General features: G+C 35.4%; 1 protein-coding gene across 1 annotated transcript in view; it reads right to left on the reverse strand.

The window, feature by feature from the left end:
* Window positions 1-763: 763 nt before the first annotated feature.
* INTU (inturned planar cell polarity protein) overlaps window positions 764-17,007 on the reverse strand; it is a 39,133-nt gene continuing 22,889 nt past the window's right edge. Inside the window, exons 5-15 of the mRNA XM_010082958.1 lie at window positions 14,445-14,534; window positions 13,816-13,893; window positions 12,488-12,677; window positions 10,890-10,943; window positions 9,476-9,538; window positions 8,226-8,447; window positions 7,292-7,714; window positions 6,661-6,758; window positions 5,747-5,936; window positions 1,687-1,841; window positions 764-875 (exon numbers count right to left, since the gene is read on the reverse strand). Of these exons, the coding sequence (XP_010081260.1) occupies window positions 764-875; window positions 1,687-1,841; window positions 5,747-5,936; window positions 6,661-6,758; window positions 7,292-7,714; window positions 8,226-8,447; window positions 9,476-9,538; window positions 10,890-10,943; window positions 12,488-12,677; window positions 13,816-13,893; window positions 14,445-14,534 (1,675 nt within the window). The remainder of the gene's footprint in view (window positions 876-1,686; window positions 1,842-5,746; window positions 5,937-6,660; window positions 6,759-7,291; window positions 7,715-8,225; window positions 8,448-9,475; window positions 9,539-10,889; window positions 10,944-12,487; window positions 12,678-13,815; window positions 13,894-14,444; window positions 14,535-17,007) is intronic.

Consider the following 17,007-nt stretch of genomic DNA (forward strand, 5'->3'; position numbering starts at 1 on the left):
CCCCCGAATCTTACTTTTTAAACTAAACCTGTAGTAGAAAACACTGTAGGAACAGCTGGTCTGCAGATTACAAACCTTTCAACAATTTGTAGGAAAGCTGAATTTCATAGCAGAATTCTGATTTTGCAAACATCTTGCCTTATACAGATGTAATTTTTTTTAATATCCATCTGTAAATTGTAGAAGACCTAGCTAAACAAATATTGTTTAAATTTAAAAAAAGAGAACATATGTTAAGTGAAAAAAATAGAATAGCGGTCTGCTGAGCTTTGAAAAATATACATTTTTTATTATGAAATTATGAATATAAAATTAGCTGAGTCCATGCATATCTTAAAACCATAACCTCCCTGCCCCCCATCTTCTTTTATGCCTTCAACATTGCATTTTAACAAATATAAGTATTATTTACATTTAAAACTCATGAAGTCAAGTAAAACATCAACCACACTACAGTCCTCAAGTGTGCAGGAGACCATACTGACAGAAATGATAAGCCATTAGTTGTGTGTGCCTAAGTGCCATGAATTGGCTAACGAGTTTCTTTCTGTTTTCATTAACACCATCTTTTAAAGTAGTCAATTGATGAGGTCATTAGAATCATCACTGAAGTTTTACCTGTGTCATACCACAACGTGGATTTATTTTTTATAAAAGCATTCCAAAGATACGTCATGGGCAGGCACCACAACTGAGTTAGTTTCTCTTTATATTGAAGAGATGACAGCACCCTGCAGGATTCCTGAATGTTCAGGAAGCTCCTCTATGTTGCTAAACCGAAGGACAGTTTAAAGGCCAATTCAACAGCAGCTTCTGTGACTGAGTCATGAAAACAGACGTAACACTCCTGAGGTTTTGGATGTAGAATGAGTCTCCTTGGGAAAAAGGAGGAAAAAAAAAAAAAAAAGAGCTTTCAGTAAGATATTAAGAACAACTGCTGTTGACAGCTAGCAAATATCTGTGGCTCTCCTGCATTATTTTAATTCTTTCAATACATTAGATTTTTAAATCAAGTTATTCTCTGCTCAGTTTTCTCAAGACTGTGTATGAAAAAAATTCCTCAGGTTTTTAGTATCTATTTGTATGGTACTGGTGTGTTTGCAGTAATCCAAGTTTCTGGGCTACAAACTGCAATCAAGGTACTTGTGAGCAAGCCCCACTGTTCACATATTTCACACCTCCCACTAGCCCAGGTTGCTCAAAGCCTCATCCCACCTGGCCTTGAACCCCTCCAGGGATGGGGCATCCACAGCTTCTCTGGGAAACAACTACAACTGCTCACCTTACTCCTTTATATCACTGAAGCAGCATTACGCACGGAGGCAAGACAGGTGGGATTTACTTGCAAAGAAGGGAATGGAGCAGTGAGGAGCACAAAGAAAGTGCAGGGTATTAAGAGTATGGTTGCAGCACACCTGCACAGCACAGCGCAGCACTGTAAAGGGTGCCAGCTCTGTGGTGGTAACACCCTGGCATGGTGCTCACCTGAGTTAACATCCTTATGTTTTACAGCAGGTGGAACATCTCACCAATACAACTTCCCAGATCCCAATCAAAGCTACCTCAGTCAGTCAGCTCCAGTATTTCTGTGATGTGCTACAGTTGAATTTATTCTTAAAAAGTTACAGTGGCTCGTTCAAAATGGAAAAATTTGGGAGAAATACATTACTTTGTCTTTAAACTCACCCCACAACCCAGTAATTCATGGTTGGTGGTGGTTTCTTCTGATCAGTCCAGTTATCAGGAGAGCACTCAAACAAAACTCCATGTTCTCTTACTAGATCTGGGTCTTCAGCTTCTTTACTAAAATCGGAAATCCCACTGCTTGCTTTCTTCTTTTTCTGTAAAACAGTTGCTGAAATGTTAGTATAGAATGAAATATTTTTACATAAAATCTAGCAAATACAACTATAATGTGATTTCTTCAGGAATCTCTGATGAATGATATTGCTTCCAAAAAGCCAGACTTAGAAGATACAGCTAATTTGCTTACATGGTTCTTTTCTTCACACTTTTGTTACTTCAGCATCAACATGCTTTTTCATTGTTACGCAACTTGGAGGTAGAAACATGCTCCCTTTTTTGAGTGGTTTGTTTTTTTTTTCCCTTCTAGCTGAACATCCATTTATCTGATGAGACATGCGAGATAATACAGCTTCTTTTAAAAAGTGTGTTAGAACAGCTAAAGCTCTCATCTTTGTTTCTCTGTGCGCCTTCCTAATTAAGAGCTGTGATAGCAAAAAGCCTATTGAATAAACTTGGCCAGGCAGGAATTTCTTTTTGTAAATAAAAGGTTGAAGCACTTTGCTCAGAGCGTTCTCTTGCTCTTACTCAGTATGAGTACATAAGATGTATAGAAAATAAAGACATTTTTGTGTTTCATTGACTTTTTAGGGCAATGTTTTGTGCAGAGCTTTGGAATAAACCTTGTAAAAGCTCCAGGTGTTTCTCAGTGAACACCTGGTACCTGTTTGGTGAGGATCAAGTTACATGCACAAAACCTACTTTTCTCTCTTTGCTCTCTTGGTGCTCGACACTCCTGTGAGTCCAATAAAGCCACAGTGTCTTTCACCAGAAATAAATGTGAGGGGAAAAAAAACCAGAATGTACATGGAGATAAACACAAGAGGAATTTTGGAAGGGTTTGTTAGTAGTTTAACTCTTCTCCCACTGAAGTCAAAGGAAGTTTATTACTCTTTTGTAAATGTCTACGTAATAATGAAAAAAAACCCCAAGCTTTAAATTTTTTTTTCTGTTTAAAGTGTGAGAAATGAGATGAGATTATAGAAAAAGGAGTGGAAATCGCTCTGAAACAAATCTGTCTTAAAAGAGATATTAGGCCAGGGAATCTCTGGATCTGCCAATAAAACTTCTGTTCCAATCAGTTGCTTCAAAGGTGAAAGAAAATGTTTTATTGAAAAAAATGTTAAGAAACTTCTGTCTGCCGCATGCAGAAGCAGAAAACACATCTTTTAATCTACACCATCTACAATATTAAAGATGTGGGGTGTGAAGGTATAGGAGAGACAAGGTGGTCAGAATATCACAACTATCTTTATTTCTCAGGAATGGTAGAAGAAAAAGTGAAATTCACCTTAGCAGCTGAGAAACAAAATGGCTAATATTTGGCTGAGAAAATGTCTTTTATATTTCCCTAAGCATGCTTTGACTGAAATTCATAAAACATATTCTAAATTACTACTGGTTCAGAGAGTAGAAGTTGTTTCACAATAGATGACTTAACCCTTCCTATGTCTTTCCTTAGGCACATAAAATTGTTCCAAACCCTGTAGTATTTAGTCTAATAATCTTCCCCACCAAAAAAAGAGGTTGTTATTATGTAATTTCCAAGCTGATATTTATTTATATTGTACCACATCTTACTCTATGCTATTCATACCGAAAAAAAAATAAAGAAAAATTATGTATTAAGACGAGATATTTGATAGAACTATGAGGGTTTGTATTTTTATATGCATTAAAACTTCTTTCCTTCTGATTTTATTTAAGAGTAAGAAAATATTAAGATGATAAGAAAGAAAATGAGGCCAGGGCTGCTTATTACATACAGTGACATATATTTTAGAGTTTAAGACTACGGAGCTTATTTTTGCTCAATTGAAAACATATTCAAAATTTCTGTACACATTTAGAAATTCAGTTATGAACTTTCAGTTCTCAAAAAGCAAGGCAAAATTAATTATTGATCAGTTTCCAGTAATTTTGCATTACTGGTCCAATTCTACGAATCCTCAGCTATAACAATATTTAACTGATGTCCAAGAATAAGCAGTATAATAGCACATTTCTATATTTGACTTTTTTGTTGTGTACTATGAACAAGGAAAACATCTATTAATTCTTTTACATTTTCCTCATGTCATAATGCAACCTGGCTATTTCAGCATTGATTACTGGAGCCAACATGCAGAAACTACTCCAAAGTTCTCTAAAAGAGAAACTTTGTTCTGCAGCACATGTTCATCAATTATTTCTGATTTTCAGAGCAGAATGAACCCAGCTGCTGATTACTGTACTCGCATCTGAAGAAGCCAGAAAAGCATGTGCTGAGGTAGCTGTGGCCAGAACAGAAGCTTTGACATTCAAGTGTGAGTTTTGCACTTTTTATGAGCTACACCTAATGGCTGAATGGTTTCTTTACTTTTTTGTTGTTGTTGTTGTTTGAACTATAAACTTTTTTTGTAAGAGTTGTAACCAAAGGCAATTTGATGATAAGAAATATTTGTCTATCCTCTCTGCTTGCTTCTGGGTTTCTACATCTCCCAATAGAAGTCATCCCCCGAAACACACGACTCATTGCCAAAGTCCTCAGCCGATCCTCAGTGTCATATGAAGCTGACAGAACAATCCACTAAATTAACCTCTTTTTCTAACACTTAAAAAAAATCCTACATGATTTACGAGGCACATTGGTCTAGCCAGAAGTAACTTATTTGGTAACTTCAAGATAACATTAAGAAAAAATATACTGCTATTTGCAAACTGCGTTCATTCAATTTGTACTATTACTTCCTATTTCTCATTTAATTTACTTAGATTCTCACTTTAGGATCTAAAAAATGCAGTTGATAAGACAGTACTATTTGGGTTTATATTTAATTATTTCTCTTTTCCAAAAGGACTAAACAGGTCACAAAATTAGAGATGAAATGTTACCCTAATTTTGTTCATGTTAATAAAAATCAACTGCACAATTAACAAACCAGGCTTTTAGCAAAATAAAATGTGCATTGAACACAAAATGTCTGATCCAAATGGAGTGTTTCCTAAATTGATTCTTATACCTATTATTTTGATTTCTATGCTACTACTACCATTTTACTCCAGAAGGATCACTTGGAGTAAACAGAAATTTTAAATCAAACGCTAAGCAGTACAGTTGCTGACATCAGATCTGTCCATTTTTAAGTATAATGTAAATTCCAAGTACTCACATAAAGCTCTGGCCACTACCATCAGGCTTCACCCCAAGTCTAGAGCAAGACTTGAATTGGTATCTTTTGTGAAAGGGAAAAAGCCTTACCTATTCTGGCATCCCACCTAATCTAACGTCCAAGAGATTTGTCAGTGTAATTAAAAGGAATCGATTGTTACAGCCAGCCTTCTAGACAGATACCCATGTAAACAAACAATTACAGACATTAATGGATGGCAAATGTATAAACAATCTTGGGTAGCATAGAGATCAAAGACACTAAGAATGAACGACACACTGTCAGAGGCTCTCTTCAGATTACTGTTCACAGACACTGACAGGAGAGTGAGGGGGGACTGCCATGTCACTGCTCATATGAAACATTTTCTATGAAAAAAGAGGGCTGAAATTTCTTTTTGCTGACAAACTGAAATCCTCTCCCAGCATTGAAATGGCTAAAACCCCCTCTTTTGCTACTTACAGTTCTTGAACCCAGTGCATGAAAGTTTTGTCCAAGGTACAAATAAGAGTCCTAACATCAAACAGAATAAGAAAATACTATACTGGAGATACGGAGTATTTATTCTGAGGGTATTTTTGGTGGGAAAGAGAGCCGTAATTGTATGCATATGGGGTTGGGTAGTCAGAGAAAGAACCTGCCTGTAACAGAAACAATATCAGGAGCTTTAAAAACAACCACACATGTACAAATATACCTGCTAGTGACCTATTTAAATTATCAAGTGAAAACAATCTTGAAATGTTGAGTTGAGAATGTAAATAGAAACACAGAAAACAAAGCTTCCATACTTCTTTCCTCATGGACTGCTGAAAAATTGAACGAATTGAAAGACAGCAACGATGGAAATTCTCAATTAACTGAGGGTGGATGGACCCACCGAGCTGTGCTACTTCTTTGTGAGTTGGAGTAATAAATATTCCTTGCATCGTTTCCAAAGATAGATAGTGGAAGAGGGTATTCTCAGGACCAGATGTCAACCTTCAAAAATAGAAGAATTCATTTAACATTGTAATAATTTTTAAAGAAATTTCAGCTAAAAAACATATACTTTTGTCTCTTAAGACAGATTTTTTTTCCTGGTAACTACAATAGAGCACAAAAATGGATACAGACATTCAAAAGGTGCCTATTTCTACACCAAGAAAATCCTGCCTATTTGGTCTGTTAATACTCAATTTAAAACCAAACCAAACCAAAACAACAATGGTACTAGTTAGATATTGCACTTGCATTCTCAAAAATTCTCACCAAAAAGAAAAGGAGAAATAAAACCTTTGGGGAAAAAAAAAAAGAAAAAAAAGGAAATCTGTCTTTAGAGCTCAAACAAAACACCAGAGCGGACTGTGCTGTCACAAGCAGCAAGTGGGAACTGAGAACATCATGGCTTCTTTGTCTTGTCCTTTTTACACCTACTGAGAGACACCTGGGTGGCACAAGGTATATGCATGGTCCAAAAACTCTTTTATTTGAAGTTCCAAGGTCACATATATGTGAGACTTGTGTGTACATTCTACTGACACATTCTTGAGAAAGTCATCTTTTCTAATTAAGCTCTCCATTTAAGAGCTTCACTTTTGAGAAACCTTGCATAGCAAAGTTTTGGTCAGATTAAAATTGTGCAAGAACTTCTGCGATGTGTGCATCTTCAAAAAACAATACAAGTATGGCCTTAAAGATGAAATAATAAAAAATAATTTCTTACTTGATAGCGTTAAGAAGTTCTGTATCTTTCTCTGAAAGGTTCTTTTTGAGGTTTCCTAAATTAAATGGATTTGTCAGGGTATGTCTTTTTCTTGTGACCTGAAAAAACAGATGGATGAACTAACAGAGAAAACACAGCTAATAAAAAAAAATAATCAAACCAGCAAATCACCTACTTAGAAGAAAATAACGTAAAATTTTTTTAAAAGGCCCAAACAGTTGCATCAACTTATATAAATGTACTTTATAGCCTATTTTAGACTAAAGCGTATTAGAAGCAGTTGTACAACTGTACAGCAATTTGTTCCCATAACTTTTGTTTACATCATTATTATTTTGGGGATATTCTCCAAGTATTTCTGGTGGTTCCAGTGCAGCTGTGCCCACTTTAGTCATATGAAAACCCCAAATACATACAAGCAATGATAAAATAAAAAAAAATGCAAGGACTGGGAGGCTGACCCAGCGCTTCCCAAGGCAACAGAAGTGAAATTCAGGGGCTCTTAGATCTACTTTTTCATAGTATGCTTTTTTTAAAATAAAAAAGTAACTTTAGTGAGTTATTAGAAGAATTGCCACCTTCCCCAAGCCCACCAGAACCTTATAAATTCTGTTTGTTTTTGTTCTCAGACCTGATCCACTACAGATTGTGGATTACTGCTTTCATCTTCCGCAGGACCTTCTTTACTGAGGTCAGGTCCTCCACTGTTTCTTGTAGGACTCGGCTTCCGTGTCATTAAGGAAGAGTCACCAAACAGGGTCCTTTTGCTTGCTGGACTGGTTACTGATTTGGAAGTATTTTGTAGCTTGCTTAGGATGGGTGAGGTGGTCAAGCTCTCCAGTTTGTCACGTGTTGCAGGAAGGAACCAGTCAGCACAAGCTAAAGGTGGAATGGAAGGAGAATCTAGCCTTTCCTCTATGCTGGCTGCTGTTCCTTCCAGCTGAAGTATGGTGGCTTTGACCTGATCTACATATATACAGTCTGGTCCTGGATTCCCAATAGCTTTTGATGCACAGCCTCCTGCCTCTAGCAGGACACACAGCATGAAGTGTCTCTGTAAACAAGGAGGCAGCAACATTAGCCTTTGGTTTAAAATACCGTACGTGCTATATTATATTTATATCTCATCTGATACTTGGGCAAAATACAGCACTATAGTCAACACTCCTTCCTCATCTCCAGATCAGTTATTTATTTTTTCTAATAAAATCATGTCCAAGGAAATCCTTCTGTTATCATGTTATTTAAGTTAATCATGCAATCATAAACGATATCATTTACATGTCCACATTAAAAAAAAACCAACACATTTCTGGAGTTGCCTGAAAACCAAAGCAAAAAGGCATAAAAATAACAAAAATTTATACTTAAACTTGCTAGCTTTTCAAATGTATAAATAATGCTACTCTGTGAGAAATTCTATCCCATCAAACAGCTATAACACAAATATTTTGTAAAATTACTAAATAAAATGCATTGAAAGTTTTGATCTTACTGAAAAATAGACAACCCACAACAGCGAAACAGAGCGTGAGAGAAAGGGCATACTGGAAATGTTAACTTACCAATCCAACTATAAGTAAAAAGTATCTTGCTTCAGGTTCGCTGTATCCTGTAAAACTTGAAACTTCACATGGCTGGATATGATGATGTGGAAATACTTCCCGCCATATCACTAACTGACCAATCCTCTGTTCTGCTGCCAAGGGTAACAGACAATAGTGCCGACAATATAGACCTATATCAATAAGATCTTCCTTTGGCAAGTGATTAGCAATCAAGTAACCCTTAATTAAACACAGAAAAGGAAGTGTATTCAGTAAGAAATACAACACCACCACTTATCACTTAAGAGTACTTTTCATCTAGACATAGCCATGTTCCACATGCATGGAGACTGTAAGATTTCTGGACAGAAACAGTCTTTTTGGTACACAGTTGTACAAGAGGTAACACTGAGCTTTTGCACCACATCTGAAGAATCAAAATACTAAAATATAAACAAATAAAACATCAGCACACATGCAAGTTATCAAAGGCAAGCTGGGAAATACATGGCTTTAATAGCTTGCAGAAAACCTACAGAGTTAAGGTGCTTTAATTCTCATTTCCTGCCTACGAAAAATACTGAGCTTTCACTGGAATTAATAAACTTTCTAAAGAAGACTCATACTACAACAGTGTTTCTAGCAGCAAAGATTACACCTATAGTGCTGTCATGGTAGATACTGTGCAGTTCCACTTGTGCTAACAGTTTAGGCTCATAACACTAGAGACACAAAGAACAACTGCATGACAAAATCTTTGAAGCATAAGTTTCCTTAAAGAGGAGGCTGTTATCTTCCTCTTTCTTTATACTATTAAATGTAGATAGTGGATTAACAAAGAGGCCAGAGTGAAAAAAGCTGTCAATCCAATTTCTGAAGTCTTTGATTTAAAGACAGGTTAAGAGATAAATCACTTGTTATCTTTATCAAAAGATGGCAATGAACAAAAGAATAGAATACCATACAGTCTCACTTGAATTGACTCTTATTACTGTCTCTTGTCAATCCTTGGATCATATGCAACAAAATTCCCATAAGACAGTTTGGAACAAGTATTCTGTTCTTACTGATCATATAGGACGTATCACTTCCTGACATCAATTTTTTCCATCACAGTGTTTGCATTTTAGGTCTGTTACTAGAAATACACATTTAAAGCAATCATACATTTTTTCATATTTGTGAGGTTCTGAAAAGAGTTATTCCATGACTGGGTTAGATTTCCAGATCCATTTTTCTAATCTTTAGGCCCCAATCAATAATACTACCTTGTAGAAGAGACAAGAGCCCATAATCATATATAATCTCCGCATATCATAAAAATCTTCAGACTGTGGGAAAAAAAAAAGCATAGTATAATTTTTAATTCAGAATTTTTATTTTGTCGACCAAATGCAGGTAAACTAATTTCAGTCAATTGTAATCAATATCTTATTTAATACTTTCATTTTTGACCACTTATTATCAGTATGGCAGTTAATACTGAACCGTTATGTGAAACACCATATTTATAGCCTCCGTTATTGATTTTTGTGTCATACGATTTTCTCTAACAATTTTCAGCTCAAATAACAGATTTCCTATTTAGTTCTTATCTGTCCATCAACTATGTTTGTTAGGATATGCTAATTCTCAGAGTTCTTAACAGCAAAGCAGATGAAGCACGACTACTGACACCAGGGGTCCTCCTAGAGTAAAACTTCCAAGTCATGGCATCTTTTTCTCCCCAGTAGTTAACATTTTACCCAAAAAATACCCATTCATTAATCTTTTAATTTAGATGCCCAGTGCTGCTCTCACATTAGTAACACTAACTTTAAGTAGATATAGTGTATTTTAAGTGGGTGCAATCAATTTCTGTGAATAAACTAGAAGTTACAAGCATCACTTTCTGTAAATAATCCTCCAGTTTGTTCACTTCAGTGATTCTTTTTTTATTCTTTTGAAGGATGGACTGTAGGTCTGCCTGCTCTGTATTTTAGGTTTTAAGAATCATTAAGTATCTTTTGTAATTAAGAATTTGCATGTCCCAGACTGCTATGCTAAATATGCGATCAAACACATTATCTTTATGCCCAGTTATAACACACCTATAAAGAACATAATTTTAAAATAACTGTTCTGGAACATAAGGTTAAGAAATCTCTTTCATTAGAAAGTAAAACTGAAATTTCAGTGTATTTACATCTAACTGTCCTAGATGGCACAGTAAAGAGGATGCGATACATCGGGAAGGAGACAAGTTATCTATACAGAAAAAAGAAACGTAACAACAAACAGCTATACTAAAATTAGAGTGTCCTTGTAGATATCTCATGGACTTACATTATACTAAATAGTGGGTTTTCATGGACTAATCCTATAGAATTATAATACAGTTATAATGTTAACCAGGGGGAGAAACATTATACTAAATAGGGGGTTTTCATGGACTAATCCTATAGAATTATAATACAGTTATAATGTTAACCAGGGGGAGAAATTCAGGGTAAACAGAATGGCTAAAATTGAGCTATGTCAAAACAAGAATAATACACTATACCTGTGCTTTGACTTCCACTTGATTTAAAAAAAAAAAAAGTGGATGAGTTTGGAATTACTGTTTTTTTTAAACTACTGAATATGACACCAAGGTAAAGAGATACTGTGCAATGCAAAAACAAAGATAAAAAAAGCATTTACCAGCTCTGCAAAATCAGCTGCTTCCAAATCACTCAGTGCTGTGTCAATTTCCATCTGAAATATTTAAACAGTATATTTAAATACAGGTTTCCAATACAATAACTTACAATAATTGCATAGTTTGCTCTACCTTGCTAGTCTCAGAAGATCAGGATTCACAAGTACGAAGTGGATGGACAAAAATTTGCACATACTTTTCAGCAGCAATATCAAATATTAAGACGACCTCAATTCATCAGATTAAAGAAAAATCCTTCTTAATTACTGTGTATTTCCCTCCTCTTTGAAACTGTAAAATTTCTCTGCTTGTGTCCCTCCTGAGCCCCACTGTTCTGTATAAAGGAGATGTCACTCTTACTTTCAGCATGCTTTAAAACGTGAGGTCTAGAGACTAGCTCGTGAAGACTAGAGACAACTCTGAAATCTGGCAAGCTATTATATCCAACTGAGTTATTAGAACAATCTTTTCACAATGGGTTTCATTTTTGTCTTTATGGAAATTCACAAAACTTTCTCACATGTTATCTTTGTTCTGCTGAAACCACTTTAAACTTGTGTATTTCTCTAACTACAAGAGCTGTTGGTTAATCTAAGTTTTACTAAAAATACTTTCCTTTAAAGAATGTGGTACTTGCCACTGAAGTTCTCCACGTAAACATGCTACTTAATGAAAAGAACCTAAACCCCATCATTACAAACTTCTTGGGCTGTATTAACAGGCTGCTTCTAATTGAAATACAGCCAGTTTTTCAGACAGAGAAATCTCAGCAAGGCTGTTGGCAGTCGACAACTAACCAGTCTCTCAGCTTTTCCCCAGTGAAAATTTAAATGCTAGTTCTTTGTTGGGCAGATAGACATTTTTAGTTTTACATTCCTTATAGAATGTCAAGATCTTCACCAAAACTTAACTGGACATTTCATCGTCTGCAAAAACAAAATTTTTCTGGAAAACATGGAAGATCTAAGACAATTTTGGAAAGTGATGTCCTTATTATAAATATGAACAGTGTTGTTATCTAAATCTCTTTAAAACCTACAATTGTACAAGAAAGGAACAACCTGCAAGCTAAACTACAGAACAGAGCATAACATCTCCTACAGAAACTTGAGAGAAAAGAAAAAAGCATGGAGGAGAAAGAAAAAAAAGGATATTTATTTTAATTCTGCAACAGCCATTTATAACTCTCCTAAATTACAAGTTACACATGGGCTTCTGGAGCAACGTTTTCTACCCGGAAAAATACTCAAATGGTCAAACATAAAGCTACAAACCAGGGGCTGCCTTCCCTACTGCATATGCTAGTTGTTAGAGATGTGTATACATATATATATATATGTATTTTAAATAAAGCTTAATTAATTTGTCATCATGTTCTCTTCCTAGATACCTCTAAAGTCACAAAACTACACTAATGATAGAAATCTGTTTCCTGTGGGAATGACTGTGTAGTTCCAAACTTAAATATAGGATCCCGTAGGGCGGTCTGGGATGGGCAAAGCACTTACGTAAATCACACAGTAACAGCAGAAGATACCTGCATCAATTTTCTGGCCTCTCATATACAAGTTGTTCCAGAGAGATCCACAAATGACATTACCTTGATTTCCTGAGGCAACGTCAGCCAGCGCAAGCCTGGGAGATTGTCTAAGAATAATGCACTGCAGGTATCATAGTGGTGAGCACTGGGGCTGGCGTTTGAGCTGAGTCTTACAGGCTGAAGCGCACGCTGGAAGAACAGGTTGAAAAAATGATCCAGGCGAGAAACGTTTTCCACCTGGCAAAAAGCACTGAACAAACATGAACTCCAAGTTAGAATAACATCGAGAAACTTGTAGCTTGTTTATATAACCCTCTGTGCCATAGAAGTCTCTTTCCAGCATGATACTACATTTGGATTTTTTTTTTTAAACATTCATTTTAAACATGAAAAAAGCCCCCCGGGCTTATATCCAGACAGTACCTACAAAGAGAAAACCGCCTCACTGAAAGCAGTACAGTATTGTAGTCGATGTCTTAGAGCAACTTCACATGAGACAATGATCAGCTTCATCCTTTTGGAAATTAAAAGTATTCTTTTTTCTTCATTCTGTAATGTATTTAACTAGTTTTGATATGTTATAGGTCTTATTTTCTTCAGAAGATACAAAAAAACCATTCTACTATTCCAAATGGTCTTCTGTACTTCTATCAAAAGTACTTTACCCCTCACATTCAAAGCTAAGTTTTTTCTGAGATGCATTTAAATAGTTGCAGGTATGAGAAGTAAAAGTTGCTCCTCATCATGAAGTGACATAAAAAATGTCAGAAGGAAAAAGACAAGGCCTGACCTTATGTGAGATTGTTCTTTTACAAACTTTTATGCTGTTCAACACAGGAAAATTAATACAAATATTAGTCTTTCCTCTATGGCATACATCCTTTAACCTTGAATTGAATGCAAGCATATGAATAGCCTACCTTGGCAATTTTATCTACATTACAGTCAGACTGAAAATTTTCTGGGTGATTTCCAAATGCAGAGAAAGACAGTCACTCTGCCAAATAAAGTTGAGAAGTCCGGAGTGTTTACTTTATTAAAAATATAACACTGATTCATATGTAGGTTTTACAGACAGTGCCTTAACACAAAGGATAACATTTGTGGAGTGCTGGTCAGATCTACAGTGACTTAGACTATGTGAATGATTTAACCCAATCAAGGACAAAACTTTCTGAAGTAACAAGGACTGTTTAAAAAGAGTCTTACTAGCATTAAGACTGAAACAAAAAGGCAAAAAGAAGAGAACTGTGGTATTTTTGTGCAAATGCAAAAGAACATGCAAAGAAATTCCACATAAACATTAAAAATACATGCTACTAGTTGTCTTTTTCAGTGAACAATGAAAAATTAGTGACTGAAAAGAAAATACTTTTGAGAGAACTCACCTGTCTAAAGAACTGTACATAAATTTCAAGGTCCTGACAACATCTTCAAGCATGTTCCTCAGCTGAGAAAGTGGCACACTAAAAAAATTCAAACATACACCTGTGTTTATAACATCTTTACTATGAATAAGCAGAGGCATTTTCTGAAGAGCTGTATTCTTAACTAGTGATATATTGCAAACAAAAAAATTCTTCAGTGGGCTGTGTGAGATATCTCCTTTGAGGGACTTGCCCGTGATGACAGACAGTAGTAAAACTGGGGGAAAAAAAAATCCTTCTAGAACACATAAATATGCAATATTACTAATGTTATTCAGTAGTCTCTAATCAGGATGTGACTTTATCAAACACTGAAAATTGCTGTTTTGCAGCATACGCGTATTTCTGAGATCTAATGAGACCTTATTCCCTTTAGAGGAAATGAAAAAGAAATTGTAACAATGGATATATAAAAGATGTGAACAAAGTCAATCAAAATAGTGGGATCACAGGTATAAAAACTAGTTATAGTAAGGAGAGCACTTCGTAAGCCCTTCCTTTCTTGCTTTTTTTGATATGAGTACAATTTGAGGACACATAATAGGAAACAAAATAAAAAAGGAAAAGAAAGCATTTTAATTGAAACTCACTTTTCTTCAGGAAGGCCAATTACAAGCAACTTGTCAGATTCTTTCCAGTAAACAACTTGAACCAGTTTTTCACATAAGAAGAGGGAAGAACTAGAAAAATTAAACCAGAAGAACTTCTGTTAACACTATGAAGTCATATAAGACCACCACTGAAAGAAAGATTTATGTTTTATATGCAAAGTCTTATGCTCATGTAAAATAACACGCATGCAACTGGGCTAGGTAGTTATATTAATCATTACAGACCTCAGAGACTCTGATTTCTATTCTGAACAAATATCACACCAGTAGTAACAACATCTTCAAGTATACAAATATTAAGGATGAACAACTGCTGCTGAAGCACCACAGTCTTCCTCTGAATGGTTCAGATGCTCTTTAAAGGTCTTCCTGGCATTACAGCTGTGTAGCTTTTAACACAATCAACTTAGACAGCAAGTGCCATTTCAGATCACAGGGAGGTCACTGGAGGTATGAATGAAGGTTCAGAACACAGCAGTCCCTCACTACATCATTTTAAAAGACCCCACACATATGTTTTGAAAACAAGCCCAAGAGGTATTTGAATATATTACCTGAGTGACAAACATAAGCTTGAACTCTCGTGCTATGTCCCTGTATAGAAAATTGCTCTATGAAGCTCAGCAATCCCAGAAAGACACAGAGAACTTCTGTTTGAACCATTGAATGGATTAGAACATGAAACAGAATTAGACCCAATGTTCTAATTAGCATTACACACCAGATTATCAGATTAAATGGACTGGTTGCTGCTAAAATCCAGGTCTGTAAATATCTCCAACACTAAATTTATAGCAGAATCCCACCGTTCTTACTATCATGTTAGAAATTTTAAATAAGGTAACAGTGCTACAAAGTGAAAAAAAGAGTAACTTTAATTTAAGCTTGAAAGATTCAGGAATTTAATTTTTAAGGTATGGCTACATGGTTAACTCCATTCACTAATTCACTCATACTGTGAGCTGATGGTACAGAATAAAACAATAGTGCCATTTCATAAGTTAAGAAATACCTTAGTATTTCCACAGGTCACCAGGAAAATTTTATCCTTCATTTAACCACAAGTACTTTCCAAACAAAACAAGTTATCGATTTATAATGCAATTAACTACAAAGAAATAAACATCCCCATGCCGAAAGATACACAATACCTGTGCAGAAACAATAATAAGTTACTCTTCTGACAGAAAAAAGTTTAGATTATCTATTGTATTTTTTTGAAGAGCTGAGACAGTCCCCAGGGACCAGCAGAAATGCTTTGATATTTTTAGAACTCATGTGAAACTGAGAAGCTTAACATGAAAGGTCAATCTGTGTTATCATGGATTTCTCTATTGTTTTTCTGATGATACCACAGATATAGATGACCAAACAATGGATTGATTTGTCTTTTGGATGTGTTTGAAAATCTGGAGGTGTCCAAAAATACTTCTGTAGGGGAGAATTGCCATTAAAATGCATAAGAATTTAAGAGGGGTTAACATTCCTCAGTGCTAATGAATGTGGCATTGCATTAAAATACTGGTGTATTGTGTTTGATACCTGCTGCTGAGAGAGTCCATCTGCATTCCTACTGATCACGAAATCAGAAACATGACTTTTAGTAACTCATTAACTAGAAAGTATTAAGCATGCTTAAAGTACGATGTTGTTAGAACTCTCAGTCAAAATAGCAAGATACCAACAAGTGTGAGAAAAAAAATAAATTAAAAAGAAACAAATGTAAACAAAGGTAAATTAACCAGTACTAACTTTCTGGTAAGCAAAAAAATTCAAAAGCACTTTAAGAACTCCTTTTAAGGAAAAAAATTATCAGTGGAAAACCCAACTTAAATATATTTAAACAGGCTTTTTTGCCTTTTGAGGAATTCCTTATTATTGCCAATGCTGTTCACTACTGCGAACAGTTCACTACTGCGCTCTCTGTTCTTGGGCCTGAAATCCCACTTACATTTGGCTTTTTTGATATTAATCCAGGTCTTGTGTCTAACACACAAGGCACTGGTGTGCAGAAGAGAATCTTGCTTGAGATCCCCAAGAGATGGAAACTGATATGCTAATTCTCAATGGGAAGAAGCATGAAACTCCCCCAAGAGATGGAAACTGACATACTAATTCTCAATGGGAAGAAGCATGAAACTGAAAAGTGATGTGTGCTATCTCACTTCTAATTATTCCAACAGAAAATCATCTGCCTTCAAATAGTCAATAATCTCTCATATCTCCACGATCCCTACGCCCCCTCAGAAACTCAGGAATCATTTTTATTAGACTTCTTACTAGAGTCCTGTTCTGTGGATACAGAAATCTTTCAGGTGTTGTCACAATCCCTACGACCCCCCAAAAACTTAGGAATAATTTTTATTAGACTTCTTACTAAAGTCCTGGTCTGTGGATACAGAAATCTTTCAGGTGTTGCAAGTTAAATGTGAAATAAAATGAATTTAAAAGTAGCAGGCACTCATTAATTAACCAAATTACATTTTATCTTTTTTTAATTTTTTAAAAATTTGATTAAAGCTGTTGCAGAATTTCCAGTCTG

This window comes from Pterocles gutturalis, unplaced genomic scaffold (genome assembly GCF_000699245.1).
Source record: "Pterocles gutturalis isolate BGI_N339 unplaced genomic scaffold, ASM69924v1 scaffold11680, whole genome shotgun sequence".
Classification (NCBI taxonomy): domain Eukaryota; kingdom Metazoa; phylum Chordata; class Aves; order Pterocliformes; family Pteroclidae; genus Pterocles; species Pterocles gutturalis.